The sequence below is a fragment of the Aquarana catesbeiana genome, linkage group LG08, assembly GCF_042186555.1.
Source record: "Aquarana catesbeiana isolate 2022-GZ linkage group LG08, ASM4218655v1, whole genome shotgun sequence".
NCBI classification, from domain to species: domain Eukaryota; kingdom Metazoa; phylum Chordata; class Amphibia; order Anura; family Ranidae; genus Aquarana; species Aquarana catesbeiana.
This window is the reverse complement of record NC_133331.1, coordinates 43,066,932-43,084,525: the sequence shown is the minus strand read 5'-3', so window position 1 is coordinate 43,084,525 and position 17,594 is coordinate 43,066,932. Positions and strand designations below refer to the sequence as shown.

Below are 17,594 nucleotides of genomic sequence, written 5' to 3'. Positions count from 1 at the left end.
ATTTTGGCTTAAATTTATGACAACATAAGATTTTATTGGATTTCTTTTAAAACAGAAAATATTGTTTTGTTTTTTTTTAATTTTTGCCTTTTTCGCTTATTTCACAAAAAATAAAAAACGGATTTGTGAATAAATACCACCAAAAGAAAGCTCTATTTGTGTGAACAAAGTTATAAAAATTTTATTTGGGTACAATGTTGCATGACCGCGCAATTCTTATTGAAAGTGCAAGAGCGCTGAAAGTTTGCCTGGGAAGGAAATGGGCGAAAGTGCCCGGTATTGTAGTGGTTAAATGTCATCCAGATAGGGTTTAGATCTCTGTGATTTTTGTTTTAATCCAGTCTGGTACAGATGTATAATGGCCACGGTCTATAAGAGACGAAAGAATCTATCAGGTGAATCTTCCAGCTAGCCCATGCCCAGGTTAAACAGATCAGTTTTGGGGGGACTAAATCTTGATCTTGGTATTTTGATAAAGTGTGTTTCACTAGAAATGGACAAGATACATTAACACTCAAGACCTGTCCGTCTTTTTTTTTTTTCTTGGTTTGCTATTTCTGCAGTAGCTATACCTGAGACATATTATCATCACCTTGGATAACATATACAAGGGTCACACACACCTCCTGCCTCTGTGAAGACTTGCTCCGTAGATCTTTGCTCATTGTTGTGCTGTGTTCTTGATTAGCTTCATTTGAGCTCCCTGTTCTTGATGGTCTGGCTGACCTGCAACATAAATAATTGAATACAATGGAGAAGAGCTGCAATTTAGTCACACTATGAAAGGTCTCTTCATTTTTATTCACCATGGCAAACACCAGGAGTATAAATGATCAAATACTCTTGCAGGACTGGAAATAAATATTGATTTTTTTTGGAAAGCCACTAGCCTGTTAAATTAGCTTCTGCAATCTGTGGAAATGTGTCTTTTATAACTCCCCAGAGACTATTCTAATGAATGGAGTGCCCAGCCAGCAATGGCCACATTTATGGAAACTTTCAGCTCATTTGACCAAACTTCACTCAAAGGTTAGAGAGACATCTCTCCAAATGACGAACACAATTTGAAGCCATGGATTGGTTCATTCTCCTTTGGGAATTCACAGGTAGGCCTATTTTTTTTCCTGCGTTAACTCCCAATCATCATACATTTCTCAACATATTTCAAAGATTTTGAAATCAGGTGATTGTAAACCTCAGACATGAAATATGAACAAAGCATATCCCTTAATAGCAGTGGTCTCCAAATTGAGGCCCTTTGCTTGCCTGTATTTAGCCCTTGGGGCACTATTCCACCAACTGAATCCAATGGTGACACACCAATTGAACACTATTCTTCCAATTGATACAAACAATAGGGCACTTTTCCTCCCAATCAAAACAATGACAGGGCACTATTCCTCCCACTGACACTGGGGCATTTTCTACACACGCTGGCCACAGTCCAGCCCCCCTAAAGCTTGAAGGACAGTAAACTGGCCCTTTGCTCAGAAAGTTTGGAGACCCCTGCTCTAGTGTGTACTTAACTCAATTAAGAGCACTAAGTGTCATTTCTGTCTGCTGCTTTGTTCCTCTGCTATCAGCATGAATTTCTTCTGACAAGTTTTCCTGACACCAAGAGAAATAAGGTGACAGGGAGGGACCCCCAGCTGACTGACGGCCTCAACTCTGTTCCTGTGTGCAGAGGGAGTGTCACTTCCCTCCAATCAGCTCTCAGAGCTTTCCTCACTAAGCTCTGCAGAGTGTAACATCAGCTCTCTGCCCCCTTTTTTCTGAACTCTCAGACAAGCTTATAAAGTCAGCACTTTGAATGGATGTAGAGTGAAGAATGCGGATAGACAGATACAACTTATGTAGGAGGATTTGTTTCATCTCACTTCACTGGGTTTATGTATGTGTTTACAACCACTGTGATTTCTGGAACGGTCCACCACTTGCACTACAATGGAGTGTTGGCTAAACTAGGAAAAAAAAGGTGGTTTTGTACCTTAATAGGCAAATTAGACAGAATGCCTGATCTGCTGAAGTGGCCCAGATGTCTTCTGAAATACAAAGTCTTGCTGGGCATAAAATAGTTTTTTTTTTTTTTGTAAGTGCAACCTGTACTTAAAACTGGCCTTTCAGCACTGGGTGAATACGGTAGGTAGGTCACTTGTCTATCTGTATACCAAACATAGGATATCCTAGAAGTAGCATGTGTCCCCACCCATCTTGTAAGGACAGTGTGACACCCATCATTTGGCTTTGTACTGATTGCAATACTTAATAAAGGAAGCCAGAACATGAGCAGCCAATTGAGGTATCAGGTGGAATTGGCTTTAAACCCTTTTAAGAATAGATAGGTTTCATGACTTTCGTGATTCTGGTCAAATGTTTTACCTTTTATTACCACAACTACGCACATATTTTACCATTTTACCAAAGTCCTTCTCTCGGTTATCTAAAAAGTCGATAGAAACCACATTTCCATGGTAAAGCAATGTTGAGACAACACTATTTTATTACTTGATCACTGTCTAATGACCACTCTACAAACAGGCCGCTGATGCCTTTACTTTCAGCAGAGCTGTTAGTAACAGCCCAATGCCTGTGCCCTTGAAGTAGAATAAACACAATCACATGCACACTCATGGGTTCTTATCATATGGACACACTCACAAGAGTGCATAAAAACACAAGCACAAAAATTAAGTTCCAAAAACCTTATAGAGGAAAAGATTCATGATGTAGTAATTGATGGTTTGTTACAATGCAGTTCTACAACCAGTGAGCGCTAAAGACTTAGAACTGCCTACTCACTCACTGCTTGGACTGATTGGTCCCTGAATTCTAAATGAATCTGCCCAACCTTGAGAGCGAGAGGATAACGCTCTGATCTTTCATAAGAGTTAATTTGCTGGAAAATGATCATGCTGCCAGTTACCTCAGTTTTTCAATGGAGGTCTTCTTGTTCGTATAAAGCCACCTGAATAAGGTCCTTCTTTTCAGGTAGATGGTGAAGGCAGCTGCTGCTATGCATGTGATTGTTACCAAGACGGCAGCAACTAAACTTCTGTTATCTGTGAACACAAGTCAATACATAATCATTGCTATGGGCATTTGGGCTTGAATAAACGCTTAGTTGATTGAAGGCCTATACTAAAAGGGTTGTAACTAAATCAATCAGAATGACTGGAAACGTTTTCTAGTAGCTACAGACATGTCAGGCAGAAGTTGTGATACAGATAAAGTCATTCTGTAGAATGATAGTGGTATAAACATACACAATCATCTATCAAAAGCGTGCCACCCCATGAAGTTATCCGAATTTATCCGTACTGTTCCATACACAATCATCTGTTATTGGCCATGCTGCATGAAGAGGATATGATATTAGTGGGGAAGTGTCGATCTAAACCATGGAACTCTACACTTAAGTGCAAGACCCTTCAGAAAATAACGGTACTGGCAACCACAGGAAATTTTCGAGAGCAGGGCATAAAGAACGCCAGCCTGAAAGCTGTACCCAATCAAATGGTAAGCTGTGTTCAGGCCTGTTTCAGGCTTAAGCTTGTAAAAGAGCAGCGTGAACAGCAAGCTTTGACAAAGCATTTGCAGAGGCTTCAGCAAGCTTTGTTGAATCTTTTAAACTACCATTCAACTCCAGTTTGTAAATGTTGAACACAGATCCTAATAGAAGTGCGGATTGCCAGTTTAAACAAGCTGCTAGTAGGCTTCAGCACTTCTTGAAGCTTTTAGAAAGCCTGCTGAAGCCTACTCGCAGCTTGCCTAATGTGACAATCAACACCCCTATTAGGATCTGTGTTCAACATTTACAAACTAAAGTTGAATGGTACTTCAAAAGCTTCAACAAAGCTTGCTGAAACCCTGCAAATGCTTTATCATAGATTGCTGTTCACACTGCTCTTATACAAGCTGAAGCCTGTGTGAAATAGGCCTTCCAAGTGACCCTAATTATCTTCCTATTTTACCGAAGATCTAAATCAGCCTTTTTCGGTCTGGGGCCAGTGGAGCCCTGGGGCTGCTCCAGGGTTATTTCAGTAGTAAACAATTTAGGGGGGATTTATCAAAGCTGGAGCAGACAGAATCTGGCGTAGCTATGTGTGATAACCAATCAGCTTCTATCTTCACCTTGTTCAGGTAAACTTTGAAAATTAAAGGTAGAAGCTGATTGGTTGAAATGCACTACTGCTCCAGTTTGAATACATTTCCTTAATCTTTTTATCTGTAAGAAGGGCACTTCCCCTAATCAACAATATTGTCATTTAGTTCCTTCTCCCACTGACCACTAGTGTAAGGGTACCACTTCACTGATCTCCAATGTAAAAAGGCACCGTTCCACTGACACCCAATTGGTCATTATTATTTAATTTCATGATTAGAATGGAAAATATTTTATGGAGCAGAGGGTGTTACAAAATGATTTGTTCTGGGTGTCAAATATGCTAGGAAAGCCACACTGTTTTGACTTGTATTGATCTTTATATTTGCAACTTACTGATATCAATAATTATACTGTCAGATGTGAATATAATTAAAAGGGGACTCCGGAGACGTGAACAATACTTCAAGGATACCTCGATTTAAAAAAAAAAGTTGAGAAACGCTAATCTTAGGAGTTATTGGTGGTTTGTATTCTGCTTATTTCATTGTTATAGCTCTGATTATGACATGATTACTGTACTTTTGAATGCACATTTTTAACTCTTTAAATCCTAGCTCTGCTTACATTTCATGTAATCCATTGTTACTGACCTGGCACTCTCATAGGTCCACTGTCCACACTGCCTCCATATCCCGGCTTGTCACAAAATGGAGGTGCCCATTCAGCCTCACAATGACAGTTCTTTTTGTTGTTGCAAACCTTGATAAAAGATAAGAAAACACCTGCTAAAGTTTTGAATATGGTTCCCATTTCCAAATGACTGCCTTACTGTAAATGACAGCCATTTTCAAGTATTACATAGACATGTCGCTGTTCCTGCTTAGAAATCCTGCAGTGATTGTGCTTTAGGGCTTATATGTATAGAGAAGTTTGTTTTTTACAACTGAGTGTCTGCGAAGGTTTTCTTAAAGTGGTTGTAACCCTAAAAAAAAAAAGAGATCCTGTTCCTTTAAAGCAGGATACACAGCATAGTGCTTGTGCTGTGTCATTTGTTCCTCTTTATTTTCTAAAAAACTGGTTAATCCTGCCTGTTCCTGTGTTCCCTATGTAAACTGACCACAGTAATCATTGCTGCTGATCCCTGAATACCATGGTCAGTTTACATGCCTCCATCATCCCGCTTGCTTTCCTCTCTCCCCCCACATCTCCCCTTCCCTCCCTGCCTGTCAGCTCCTGTGTCTGAGCCAATAAAAAATCTGCTCCTTTTTCCCCTGCCGCTATTAGTAACTGGCAATAAAGTCAAAGGAGGAATATTGCCAGCCCCTCTATTCTACAAAGCTATACAACACTGTGTACTTGGTTTTTTTTTATGATGCAATGTAGCTGCCTTTTTTATTCATTTTACAAGCGATCCCGTTTATCCCTGCCAAAGGTGCGTTCTGCTGGAAAACACACCAATGCAGGACGCAGGTTTTGAACGCAGTCCACAAAATTACAAAGATATAAAATCACTTTTTCTGTAAAATAGTAAGGCCTCATGCACACTGGACATTATAATAACGTTATAAAAATGCCAGTAGCTTTACAGTGAGTTTTTCAAAGTTTATGCAATAGTGTTTTTAAACACTTGCCGACCGCCGCATGTACATATACATCTGCAGAATGGCACGGCTGCGCAAATGGGCGTACCTGTACGTCCCTTTGAATTTGGCGCTGTGTGTGCGCGCGCGACCCTGCCGCGAGCTCCGTGAGTAGGATCACGGGTCCCGCGGCTCGATGTCCATGGGGATACCCGCGATCTTCTCACGGAGAGGAAGAACGGGGAGATGCTGATGTAAACAAGCATCTCCCCCTTCTGCCTAGTGACACTGTCACTGATCATAGCTAATCAGGAGCAGTGATCAGTGACATGTCATTCGTAGCCACGCCCCCTAACAGTTAGAATCACTCCCCAGGTCACACTTAACCCCTTCCTAGCCAGCTAGTGGTTAACCCTTCACTGCCATTTTTTACAGTAATCAGTGCAATTTTATAGCACCGATTGCTGTAAAAATGACAATGGTCCCAAAAATGTGTCAATTGTCCGATGTGTCCGCCATAATGTCGTAGTCATGATAAAAATCGCAGATCGCCGCCATTACTAGAAAAAAAAAAAAAAACTTAATAAAAATGCCATAAAACTATCCCCTATTTTGTAGATGCTATAACTTTTGTGCAAACCAATCAATAAACGCTTATTGCGATTTTTTTTACCAAAAATATGTAGAAGAATACGTATTGGCCTAAACTGAGGAAAAAAAATTTTATTTTTATATATTTTTGGGGGATATTTATTATAGCAAAAAGTAAAAAAAAAATGCGTTTTTTTCAAAATTGTCGCTCTATTTTTGTTTACAGCACAAAAAATAAAAGCCGCAGAGGCGATCAAATACCACCAAAAGAAAGCTCTATTTGTGGGAAAAAAAGGACGTCAATTTTGTGTTGGAGCCACGTCGCACGCAATTGTCAGTTAAAGCAAAGCAGTGCCGAATCGCAAAAAGTACTCTGGTCTTTGGCCAGCCAAATGGTCCGGGGCTTAATTGGTTAAAAAAATTATGGATCAAAAACGTCAGAAAATGCTGGTGAGCCACGGTTTTTGAGCGTTTATCTGCGTTTTTTTACTTTAGAGCGTTTTTACAGCTGAAAAACTCCTCTCAGAACCCACTAGTTTTGGGGGTTTTTTTACAGCCAAAAAACGCCCCAGTCAAAAACTGTTAATAACAGCCTATGTGTGCATGGACACATAGGATAACATGATGGGGAGTTTATTGACTGTAGAAAAAAATATCTGAAGCCAAAAACAGCTTCTGTAAAAACGTCCTGTGTGCATGAGGCCTTACAGTTTAGCTGTTTCCCTGAAATGTGACTTTAAGAGAAGTCAAAAATCACAGTTCCCTCTCAAAATGCTTCTCCCACTTCATTTTAAGTATCTGCGGTTGAAAACGTAAAGCTGCGCATATCTGACAAAGTTCTCTCGTTGAAGCAATACTGCGTGCCACATCAGTGATTGGAGTGAATCAATATTTAGACTCTTCTACCTTTCAAAGTATAACAGTTCAGTGTTTTTAACGGTGTAACATTGAAGCGTTAATGAACATTTGCTTGGGAAAATGAAACGCTTGTATTTCATGATGGTTTAATTTAAAATCCATGTTTAATAAAGTCTTTGTGATGCAAATATCTCATTTCCTTTCCTGCGAGCCTGAGCATGTCCTTAAAGGAATATAAAGGATATAACTATCCAACAAAGCCCTGTACTTTTCACCTGTAATACAATACACTGCACTAACAATTAGCTGTCTTCTGATTAGACAGGTAGAATTGTCTGCAATGAGGCTATCCAGCCGGCTCAATTCCTGTCTGTGAAAAGTGTTACCTGTAGTGGCCTTTCCAGGAACTCTACAGAAAGAAATATGAACACAATATACATTTTATACTGGCACAATAAACCACTGATTCAAAATAATAGAGGGCTAAAAATTATACACACATTAGAGTCCATTAACTTAATAGTTCATAGTACATCCGTGGATGTGGAAGAAAACAATTGCACCTATGGATGTGTAACAAAGGACACACAGACTCCATGCTTAGGAGAAAAGGGAAAAAGGACAAAAGGTGTGCAGCCTCCCCTATTAGACCCACAAGGGGGCTAGAGTGTATGAATAAATAAAGAATGGGGTGAATGGTGCTCCCTTAAGGAGGGTGTGTAGGCTATATGTGAGATACCAGTGCTGGCAAAATCACTGTAATGTTATGCTTATAGTGATCGATAAATACATAGATAAATAAATGAATTGAACCAACCCCCTGTAAGCATATGCCTGTATAAACATTGATCATTCAGTGCAAAATTCCATTAAACCAAACAGTAAATAAATATAGAACCATCAATATAAATGAAGCACAACATCCGCATATATACTGAGGTAATCAACGGTGCTGAGCATATGTGCAAACGTGCCACAAAAAATATAATATAAGTGTAAAAATATATATAAGAAAAGAGTCCAAAGTCCTCCAAACAATGAATTATTAGTTTTGTAAATGAATTATTATCATCAGGAAAGTTCCAAACAGTCTGGTGACTCTTGTGCTCAGAGAAAGATCTGAGACTTCTGTGCTCCCCCTATGGCTCCCCACAAGGCCGCCTTTGAAAATGTCTGACGAAACGCGTAAGGCGGGGGCTACGCAATTATGTCATTCCGGTACGGAGCTAGCGAGCTTGGAACGCAGCTGGACCGCATGCTGCGGGAAGGCTCTTCCTGGTATCGCTTATACACATGGTGTAGTGTTGTTTTTAGCCTATTCCCTATGGGAAGTATCTGTTTTAAATAAAGTTATTTTAAATGACATACTACACTATGGTATGGTATCTCTTCTTATGAGGACTGATCTCTGGTGATCCCCTTCTTTGATGTGGTGGCGGAGGCCGTGGTGCACAGGTTATTGATCCGGATGTCCTGGGATAGTGGATACAAGGGAAACGAGAGCCATTGCTATAGTGACTACAGGACACCATCTGTGAAGACGGCTTATGATATCCCATATTGCCTGTCACCCCTACAGGGGTATAAGGAGCCGGTGAGTGGGGAGCCACAGGGGGAGCACAGAAGTCACGGATCTTTCTCTGAGCACAAGAGTCACCAGACTGTTTGGAACTTTCCTGATGATAATAATTCATTTACAAAACTAATAATTCATTGTTTGGAGGACTTTGGACTTTTCTTATATATATTTTTATATATATTTTTACACTTATATTATATTATATTTTTTGTGGCACATTTGCACATATGCTCAGCACCATTGATTACCTCAGTATATATGCGGATGTTGTGCTTCATTTATATTGATGGTTCTATATTTTTTTACTGTTTGGTTTAATGGAATTTTGCATTGAATGATCAATGTTTATACAGGCATATGCTTACAGGGGGTTGGTTCAATTCATTTATTTATCTATTTATTTATCACTATAAGCATAACATTACAGTGATTTTGCCAGCACTGGTATCTCACATATAGCCTACACACCCTCCTTAATTAAAGACCAGCCTCGTTTTGGATTTTAGGTGTTTACATGTTTAAAACAGTTTTTTTTTGCTAGAAAATTACTTAGAACCCCCAAACATTATATATTGTTTTTTTTTCTAACACCCTAGAGAATAAAATGGTGGTCATTGCAATACTTTTTTTTGCACCATATTTGCGCAGCGGTCTTATAAGCGCACTTTTTTTTTTGCAAAAAATTCACTTTTTTGAATAAAAAAATAAGACAGCAGTAAAGTTAGCCCATTTTTTTATATTGTGAAATATAATGTTAAGCCAAGTAAATTGATACCCAACATGTCACGCTTCAAAATTGCGCCCGCTCGTGGAATGGCGTCAAACTTTTACCCTTAAAAATCTCCATAGGCGACGTTTAAAAAATTCTACAGGTTGCATGTTTTGCGTTACATAGGAGGTCTAGGGCTAGAATTATTGCTCTCGCTCTACCGGTCGTGGCGATACCTCACATGTGTGGTTTGACCACCGTTTTCATGTGCGGGCGTTACTCACGTATGCGTTTGCTTCTGCGCGCAAGCTCGTCGGGACAGGGCGCTTTAAACATTTTTTTTTATTATTATTTATTTTACTTTATTTTATTTATTTTTTCATTGTTTTAAGAAAAAAAAAAATTGGATCACTTTTATTCCTATTACAAGGAATGTAAACATCCCTTGTAACAGAAAAAAGCATGACAGGTCCTCTTAAATATGAGATCTGGGGTCAAAAAGTGTTCAGATCTCATATTTAGACTTTAATGCAAAAAAAAAAAAAAAAAAAAAAAGTCGTTTAAAAAAATGACACAAAAAAAATGTGCCTTTAAGACAAGTGGGCGGAGCTGACGTAATGACGTCGCTCCGGCCGTCCTATGGTATGGAGAAGGGTGGGCGCCATCTTAGCCTCACTCGTCTCCATACTAAGGAAGTGAAAGGACCCGATCGCCTCCGCCGCTACCGACGGCTCCGGTAAGCGGCGGAGGGCGCGGGAGAGTGGTGGGAGGGGGGGTGGCACCTCTCCCGCCACCGATAACGGTGATCTCGCGGCGAACCCGCCGCAGAGACCACCATTATCGTGTACAGAACCGCCGGCCCTAAAGATGGATACCTCGGTTGTGGCAGCAGCTGCTGCCGTTACCAAGATATCCATCTTTAAAGTAATGACGTATATATACAGTGGCCGGTCGGTAAGTGGTTAAGGGAGCGCCATTCACCCCATTCCTTATTTATTCTTACCTATGGATGTGTGTCTAAGCTGGGTAAGGTCGGCGGCAGCTGTCCTCAGAGTATAACCAGGTCTGTGTAAGACAAGAAGGGAAAAGAAAAGGGGGAAGCGCCACCTAAGTGCAGAGATTAAAACTGCTTTATTAGCTGCAAAGGTAAGTAACATTTACATGATTGAAAATGATGCAGGCTCATAAGATCCATGGGTGAAGGAGATGTTAGGACCTTTGGCTTCCTTAAACATCCCCAGTCACTTTTGCAGGCTGTGTGGATGGGTGGATGATGTGGTTTGCACCGTGTGGCCACCAGAAAACAGGAACCGACAACCATCATGGAAGTGGCGTCACCAGAACAGGATGCGGCCGGGCTGGACGGGGTGAGATAGGGCAGAAGATAGGCTATGAGCTTGGAGCACCACCTCCTTCTACAGGCTTGAGGGGAGAATGGTCCTTTGTTTATGAGTCACTGGAAGGCATGGGACTAGAGGTGCCAGCCTGACCATCATGGAACAATTATCAGAAGACAACAAATTTCAACCTAAAATGTCAAAACGACTGGAATGGTACATCCATACAAGATTTTCAAGATTAGAACTAGTACAGTTGATATAAAAAGTCTACACACCCCTGTTAAAATGTCAGGTTTCTATGATGTAAACAAATGAGACAAAGATAAATAATTACAACACTTTTTTTCACCTTTAATGTGACCTATAAATTGTACAGCTCAGTTGAAAAACAAACTGAAATCTTTTAGGGAGGGGAAGTAAAAATACAAAAATAAAATAATGTAGTTGCATAAGTGTGCACACCCTCTTATAACTGGGGATGTAGCTGTGTTCAGAATTAAGCAATCACATTCAAACTCATGTTAAATAGGAGTCAGTACACATCTGCCATCATTTAGAGTACCTCTGATTAACCCCAAATAAAGTTCAGCTGTTCTAGTAGGTCTTTCCTGACTTTTTCTTAGTCACATCCTACAGCAAAAGCCATGGTCTGCAGAGAGCTTCCAAAGCATCAGAGGGATCTCATTGTTAAAAGGTATCAGTCAGGAGAAGGGTACAAATAAATTTCCAAGGCATTAGATATACCATGGAACACAGTGAAGACAGTCGTCATCAGGTGGAGAAAATATGGCACAACATGGACATTACCAAGAACTGGATGTCCCTCCAAAATTGCTGACAAGACGAGAAGAAAACTGGTCAGGGAGGCTGCCAAGAGGCCTACAGCAACATTAAAGAAGCTGCAGGAATATCTGGCAAGTACTGGCTGTGTGGTACATGTGACAACAATCTCCCGTATTCTTCATATGTCTGGGCTATGGGGTAGAGTGGCAAGACGCAAGCCTTTTCTTACAAAGAAAAACATCCAAGCCTGGCTAAATTTTGTAAAAACACATCTGAAGTCTCCCCAAAAGCATGTGGAAAATGTGTTATAGTCTGATGAGAAATATAAAGGGGACAATCTGCGCTAAAACCTCAAATGTGTGCATATAAAAAATTGATATAAATATGCAAAAATGAGTACATGTACAAAAAAAGGGAGGGGAGGTGCAGCATCAAACAAAAGCAGAATATCCAGCTTATAGAAATGTTCAAAGGAAGAAAAAGGCACAACCAAAAATATAAATTGTGATGTGAAAAAATATATTACCAATAAAACAATTAAACACTTAGTGGCAATTGCCGAAAAGGAATAAAACAATTCTATGTGTTATAGTCCATAGACTGCTCTAAGTGTTATATCCAAAAGGTAAACAAATACTTATATTACCAACAATGTAGCAATAAAACTAAAAATATGTGTGACTGTGATTAAACACTTAGTGGCACTTTCTGAAAAAAAGAAGAAAGAACAATCCTGTGTAATATAGTCCGTAGACTGCTGTAGATGTTATATCCAAATACAAAACTCCATGGGACATCAAAAAAATGTTTAAATGATTTTGTTCTGTTCCTCAATAATCGAGGCAAACAGCGCCACTTACCAGATCAGGTGGATCTCAAATTATAGAGATCGTACGAGCACACACAGGAAGGGAAGATTCAGCAACAGATGTAATGATCAGTGATGACAAAGACCTTCCTCCTACTCCCGTTCTCAGCACTGCTGCCGTATTACTTTCTTGGATCCTCCAAAGGAAACACTCCATGCAAGGATGTATGTTATGGAATAGAAGAGAGAGGCTTCATGGTGCAGTACTTTAAAGCGGGGTTCCGGCCGGGAAAAAAAAAAATTAAAAGTCAGCAGCTACAAACACTGTAGCTGCTGACTTTAAATAAGCACACTTACCTGTCCTGGGTGCCCGCGATGTTGGCCGCCCAAGGCCGACCCGTCCCTCGGCTCTCGGGTCCCAGCACCGCCATCCTAACTAAGGGAAACAGGCAGTGGAACCTTACGGCTTCACTGCCCGTTTCCTACTGCGCATGCGCGAGTCGCTCATCGCTTTGTGAATGGAACGCGATGTGTTGTGGGACACACACAGTTCCCATAACACACTGCGCCCCATTCCCCAGAAGACAACGCGGGGATGAGAAGACAGAACATCACCGCAGCGTAGGAAGAGACAGATTAGGAAGACTGCCTAGCAACAGCCATTTCAGGTGAGTTAAATTTTTTTTTTTTTACCTCCAATTTTTTAGGTATTTTTTGGTGCATTTTTTTTTTTTTTGTGGTGGACCTCCACTTTAGGAAGGTTTTATTCAAAAAAGGGTTGTTTCATCAGCACTGACATCCAACATGAGCGGTATACAAACAATTTAAAACAGCCGCGGCTCAAGCCAGGCAGCTGATCCGTGATGACGTCAAGATCTATAGCTCCAACCGACGTGTTTCCCCATAGAAGGCATCGACTGGGAAAGGAGACTCGAGTCTTTGTCATCACTGATCGTTTCATCTGTTGCCGAATCTACCCCTCCTGTGTGTGCTCATACGATCTCTATAATTTGGGATCCACCTTATCTGGTAAGCGGCGCTGTTTGCCTTGATTATTGAGGAATTGCCAGTACTTGCCAGATATTCCTGCAGCTCCTTTAAGGAGTCTATGGACTATAACATATAGGATTGTTTTATTCCTTTTCAGCAATTGCCACTAAGTGTTTAATTGTTAAATTGTTGGTAATATATTTTATTACATCACAATTCATAATTTATATTTATTTTTGGTTGCACATTTTTTGTTCTTTACACATGGTGTGGTGAGACCAAGGTTGAACTTTTTGGCCATAATTCCAAAAGATATGTTTGGCACAAAAACAACACTGCACATCACCAAAAGAACACCATACCCACAGTGAAGCATGGTGGTGGCAGAATCATGCTTTTAGTCTGTTTTTCTTCAGCTGGAACAGGGGCCTTAGTCAAGGTAGAGGGAATTATGAACAGTTCCAAATACCAGTCAATATTGGCACAAAACCTTCAGGCTTCTGCTAGAAAGCTGAACATGAAGAGGAACTTCAGCATGACAACGGCCCAAAGCTTACATCCAAATCAACAAAGGAATGGCTTCACCAGAAGAAGATTGAAGTTTTGGAATGGCCCAGCTAGAGCCCCAGACCTGAATCCAATTGAAAATCTGTGGGGTGATCTGAAGAGGGCTGTGAACAGGAGATGCCCTCGCAATCTGACAGATTTGGAGTGTTTTTGCAAAGAAAAGTGGGCAAATATTGCCAAGTCAAGATGTGCCATGCCGAGAGACTCATACCTAAAAACGCTGAGTGCTGTAATAAAATCAAAAGGTGCTTCAACAAAGTATTAGTTTAAGGGTGTGCACACTTATGCAACCATATTATTTTAGTTTTTTATTTTTACTTCCCTCCACCTAAAAAGATGTCAGTTTTTTGTTCAATTGAGTTGTACAGTTTATAGGTCACATTAAAGGTGGAAAAAGTTCTGAAATGATTTTTCTTTGTCTCATTTTTTTACATCACAGAACCCTGAAATGTTACCAGGGGTGTGTAGACTTTTTATATCCACTGTATATAAATATATTAATATCAAAAGGTAACAAAAATATATATAAAATAATAAAATGTAAAAATATAAATAGATATATAAATGGATATTGATATAAGAGCTAGAAATTGCAAGAAATTGTTTTATCTGAAATTTTATTTTTTTAATGTGATAAATAAAGCATTGCATAAAAAATTATTCAGAGGACCCATATAAAATTCCTATGAAAATTCATATAAACAAAATATAAAATATCCATATAAAATTGTCTATAAATTCATGCGTGAATAGGAGAATTAATATATTGACAATTGCAATGCTTCATTTATCATATAAAAAAATTTCTAGCTCTTATATCGATATGGTTGTCGGTTCCTGTTTCCTTCTTCCTGGTGACCACAGGGCGCAAAGAACATCATCCACACAGCCTGGAAAGTGACTGGGAACGTTTAAGGACGCCAAAGGGCCTAACATATCCTTTACCCTTGGACCTTATGAGCCTGTATCATTTTCAGTCTTGTAGGTGTTACTTACCTTTGCAGCTAATAAAGCAATTTTAATCTCTGCATTTAGGTGGCGCTTCCCCCTTTTCTTCTTCGTTCTAGAAAGAAATATGAGGCTGCCATTTTGCGGAAAATACTATGCACCCGACCATCTCTGGTTTTATTACCTTGAGTCAGTGGGGTTGATTTACTAAAGGCTAATAGGTTGTTCACATTGCAAGGAAAGTTGCATTTTGCAAGGGAATTTGCCCCATAGCTTTGTGAATGTGGCCCAACACTGACGCGTTTTGTCATCATCTGAGGGTGACACCCTCAGATGATGACGATGATGAAACGCGTCAGTGTTGGGCCAAACGATGACCATTTGTGACATCAGCACGCCAATCGGGGATACCGTTACTGCTACCGCCAGAGAGCTAAGCAGCGTGTGATAGGAGACACTGCCTGGGTTCTTCCCCACACGGTTGTATGCTGATTTCACCGATAAGATGTTGATGCAATATATTTATTTTACGTGCAAGGCCTAAAAGGGGGGATATTTTGGAATTTAATACAATTTTTATAAATGGAATTACGCTATGGAGTTCTCTTTTTTCACTTTGGAATAAGCTCATTGGCGTGTGATCGATCCTCCCGTCTGCAATAAGTTTTGAGGTGAAATCCATTCAGAGAGATTATCCAAGATCGGTGCTGATGCTTATTTTCCATCGCTGTTTGGTAAGAGTTTACTCATAAGGGGGTCTGTCTAATCCCCTCTTTTCTCACGTGTGGAGGTGTTGGTATCAGCTCATTACTGCAGTGTTTTAATTAAGAACTATTTAAAACCCCACACTGGACTTTCTCACTATATACATTGTGGAATAACCTATATTGGCAATAGATATTGGATATATATATATTATATATATGCACTTTTTATGACAGCACACCTGGAATAATTGGACGGTGTTTATTGATATGTAACGCTGCCTTTTTGTTTGTTTTATATATGTATTAGTGGCACTTGCAAACTAGCAGGTGTGAGTGGTAGCAGCTTCAGCCTTAATTGGCCACACTCATTTACCCATTGAGGGATTTATATCTGCTTTACTTTCTCCCTAAGCGCTTGTTCTGTGCAGATAGGGGTTAGTTTTTTATCCATTTATATAATTGAGTGTATTTCATGATAAATAAAAAAAAATCTTATTCTCCATGTTTTATTAGTTTTAAAAATGTTGCAAGTACAAATGTTGATCTGCCAGAAAACCAGGATGCTCCTAACTTCTTGTTTGAGCTGGAAACACGGGGGGTTGATTTACTAAAGGCAAATAGGGTGTTCACTTTGCAAAGTGAATTCACATTCACAAAGCTAAGAATACCCAATCACATACAAGAACATTAAAAAAAAAAAAAAAAAAAGTTATACATTTGCTTGCACGTGATTGGGAGATGAAAGTCAGTAGCGCTTTCATTTATTCACTTAGCTAAGGGAAAATCCCATTGTAAAGTGAACAGCCCATTTGCCTTTACTAAATCAACCCCATTGCCTTTGCTGCCCCGAACTCCCAAGCTCTGCCTGAGTTCTAACCAGGTGGATTACAAAAAATACCCACCTCTAGGACAAGGGGGGGGGGGGGCGAGACGGGTGGCTGCCCTAGGGGCAATTAATTGTATATTACAGTGATGGGGGCGCCCTGACCCTCACCCTAAGGGAAGGGGGGGGGCGCAGTTTGGCATCTTTGCCCTGGGCACTGGAAGACCTTGTCCCCGTACTGCTCTCTATCCCCCTCGCCTTACACAGGCAGGGGGTGTAGTCCAGCAAGGCTTATTAGATTGTAAACTCTTCTGAGCAGGGCCCTCTTAATCCTCTTGTATTTTATTGTATTATAACTGTATTGTCTCCCTTTTATATTGTAAATCGCTGCGTAAACTGTTGGCGCTATACAAATCCTGTATTATAATAATAATAAGGCACAGCTCAGGCAGGGCTGATAACGCTGCTTGAGTTTTCAGTGCAAAAAAGGCAGTGTTGTCAGCTGACTATAATATGTTAGGAGCTTATTGTACTTTTTTTGTACTTGAATTCTGTAAAGAAACAACACACATGTGCATGTATTGCGGAGATGTACGGAGCAGGGGCGGACTGACCATTCGGCCACTCGGGCACTGCCCGAGGGCCCCGGGCCATTTGGGGGCCCCATCAGGGTTGACAGCCTCAGTAAAACCAGGGACAGTATGTAAAAATCTGTGGTTTTCTTTACATCTGTCTCTGAAATGTAACTTAGCGACATCCTTTTGGTCTAAAAATCCCGTGATTATAGCTGCCCCACCTCTCCAGTACCTTCTCAGCCAATAGAAACATGTCTGTGTATACTGTGTGTACATGTATGTGTATATTGTGTTTGTGTATACTGTGTGGCCCCATAATCTCTGATTGCATGGGGGTCCCATAATCTTCTATTCCCCGGGGCCCCATGAGTTGTCAGTCCGCCCCTGGTACGGAGTGCGTTTTTTTTTTTTTATTTATTTTGCGCAGACATATATTTTAAGTAGTGGGAGAGAGAAAAGATAAAACAGGCAAAAGTGCAGAAGGTAAAGAGAGAGCTGAAAGAAGATAATAAGAAGGAACAGAGAGAAGAAAAATGGAGAGAGCAAAGAGATATATGAAGAGATGAGAGATGGGGGAGGGGATATGTGGACGTTTCATACGTAACTGTTTGCTATGCATTAATTGTACTCT

General features: G+C 40.2%; 1 protein-coding gene across 1 annotated transcript in view; it reads right to left on the bottom strand.

The window, feature by feature from the left end:
- ADAM12 (ADAM metallopeptidase domain 12) overlaps positions 1 to 17,594 on the bottom strand; it is a 970,627-nt gene that overhangs the window by 59,719 nt on the left and 893,314 nt on the right. The window contains exons 18-20 of the mRNA XM_073595739.1: positions 4,756 to 4,864; positions 2,924 to 3,059; positions 624 to 726 (exon numbers count right to left, since the gene is read on the bottom strand). Of these exons, the coding sequence (XP_073451840.1) occupies positions 624 to 726; positions 2,924 to 3,059; positions 4,756 to 4,864 (348 nt within the window). The remainder of the gene's footprint in view (positions 1 to 623; positions 727 to 2,923; positions 3,060 to 4,755; positions 4,865 to 17,594) is intronic.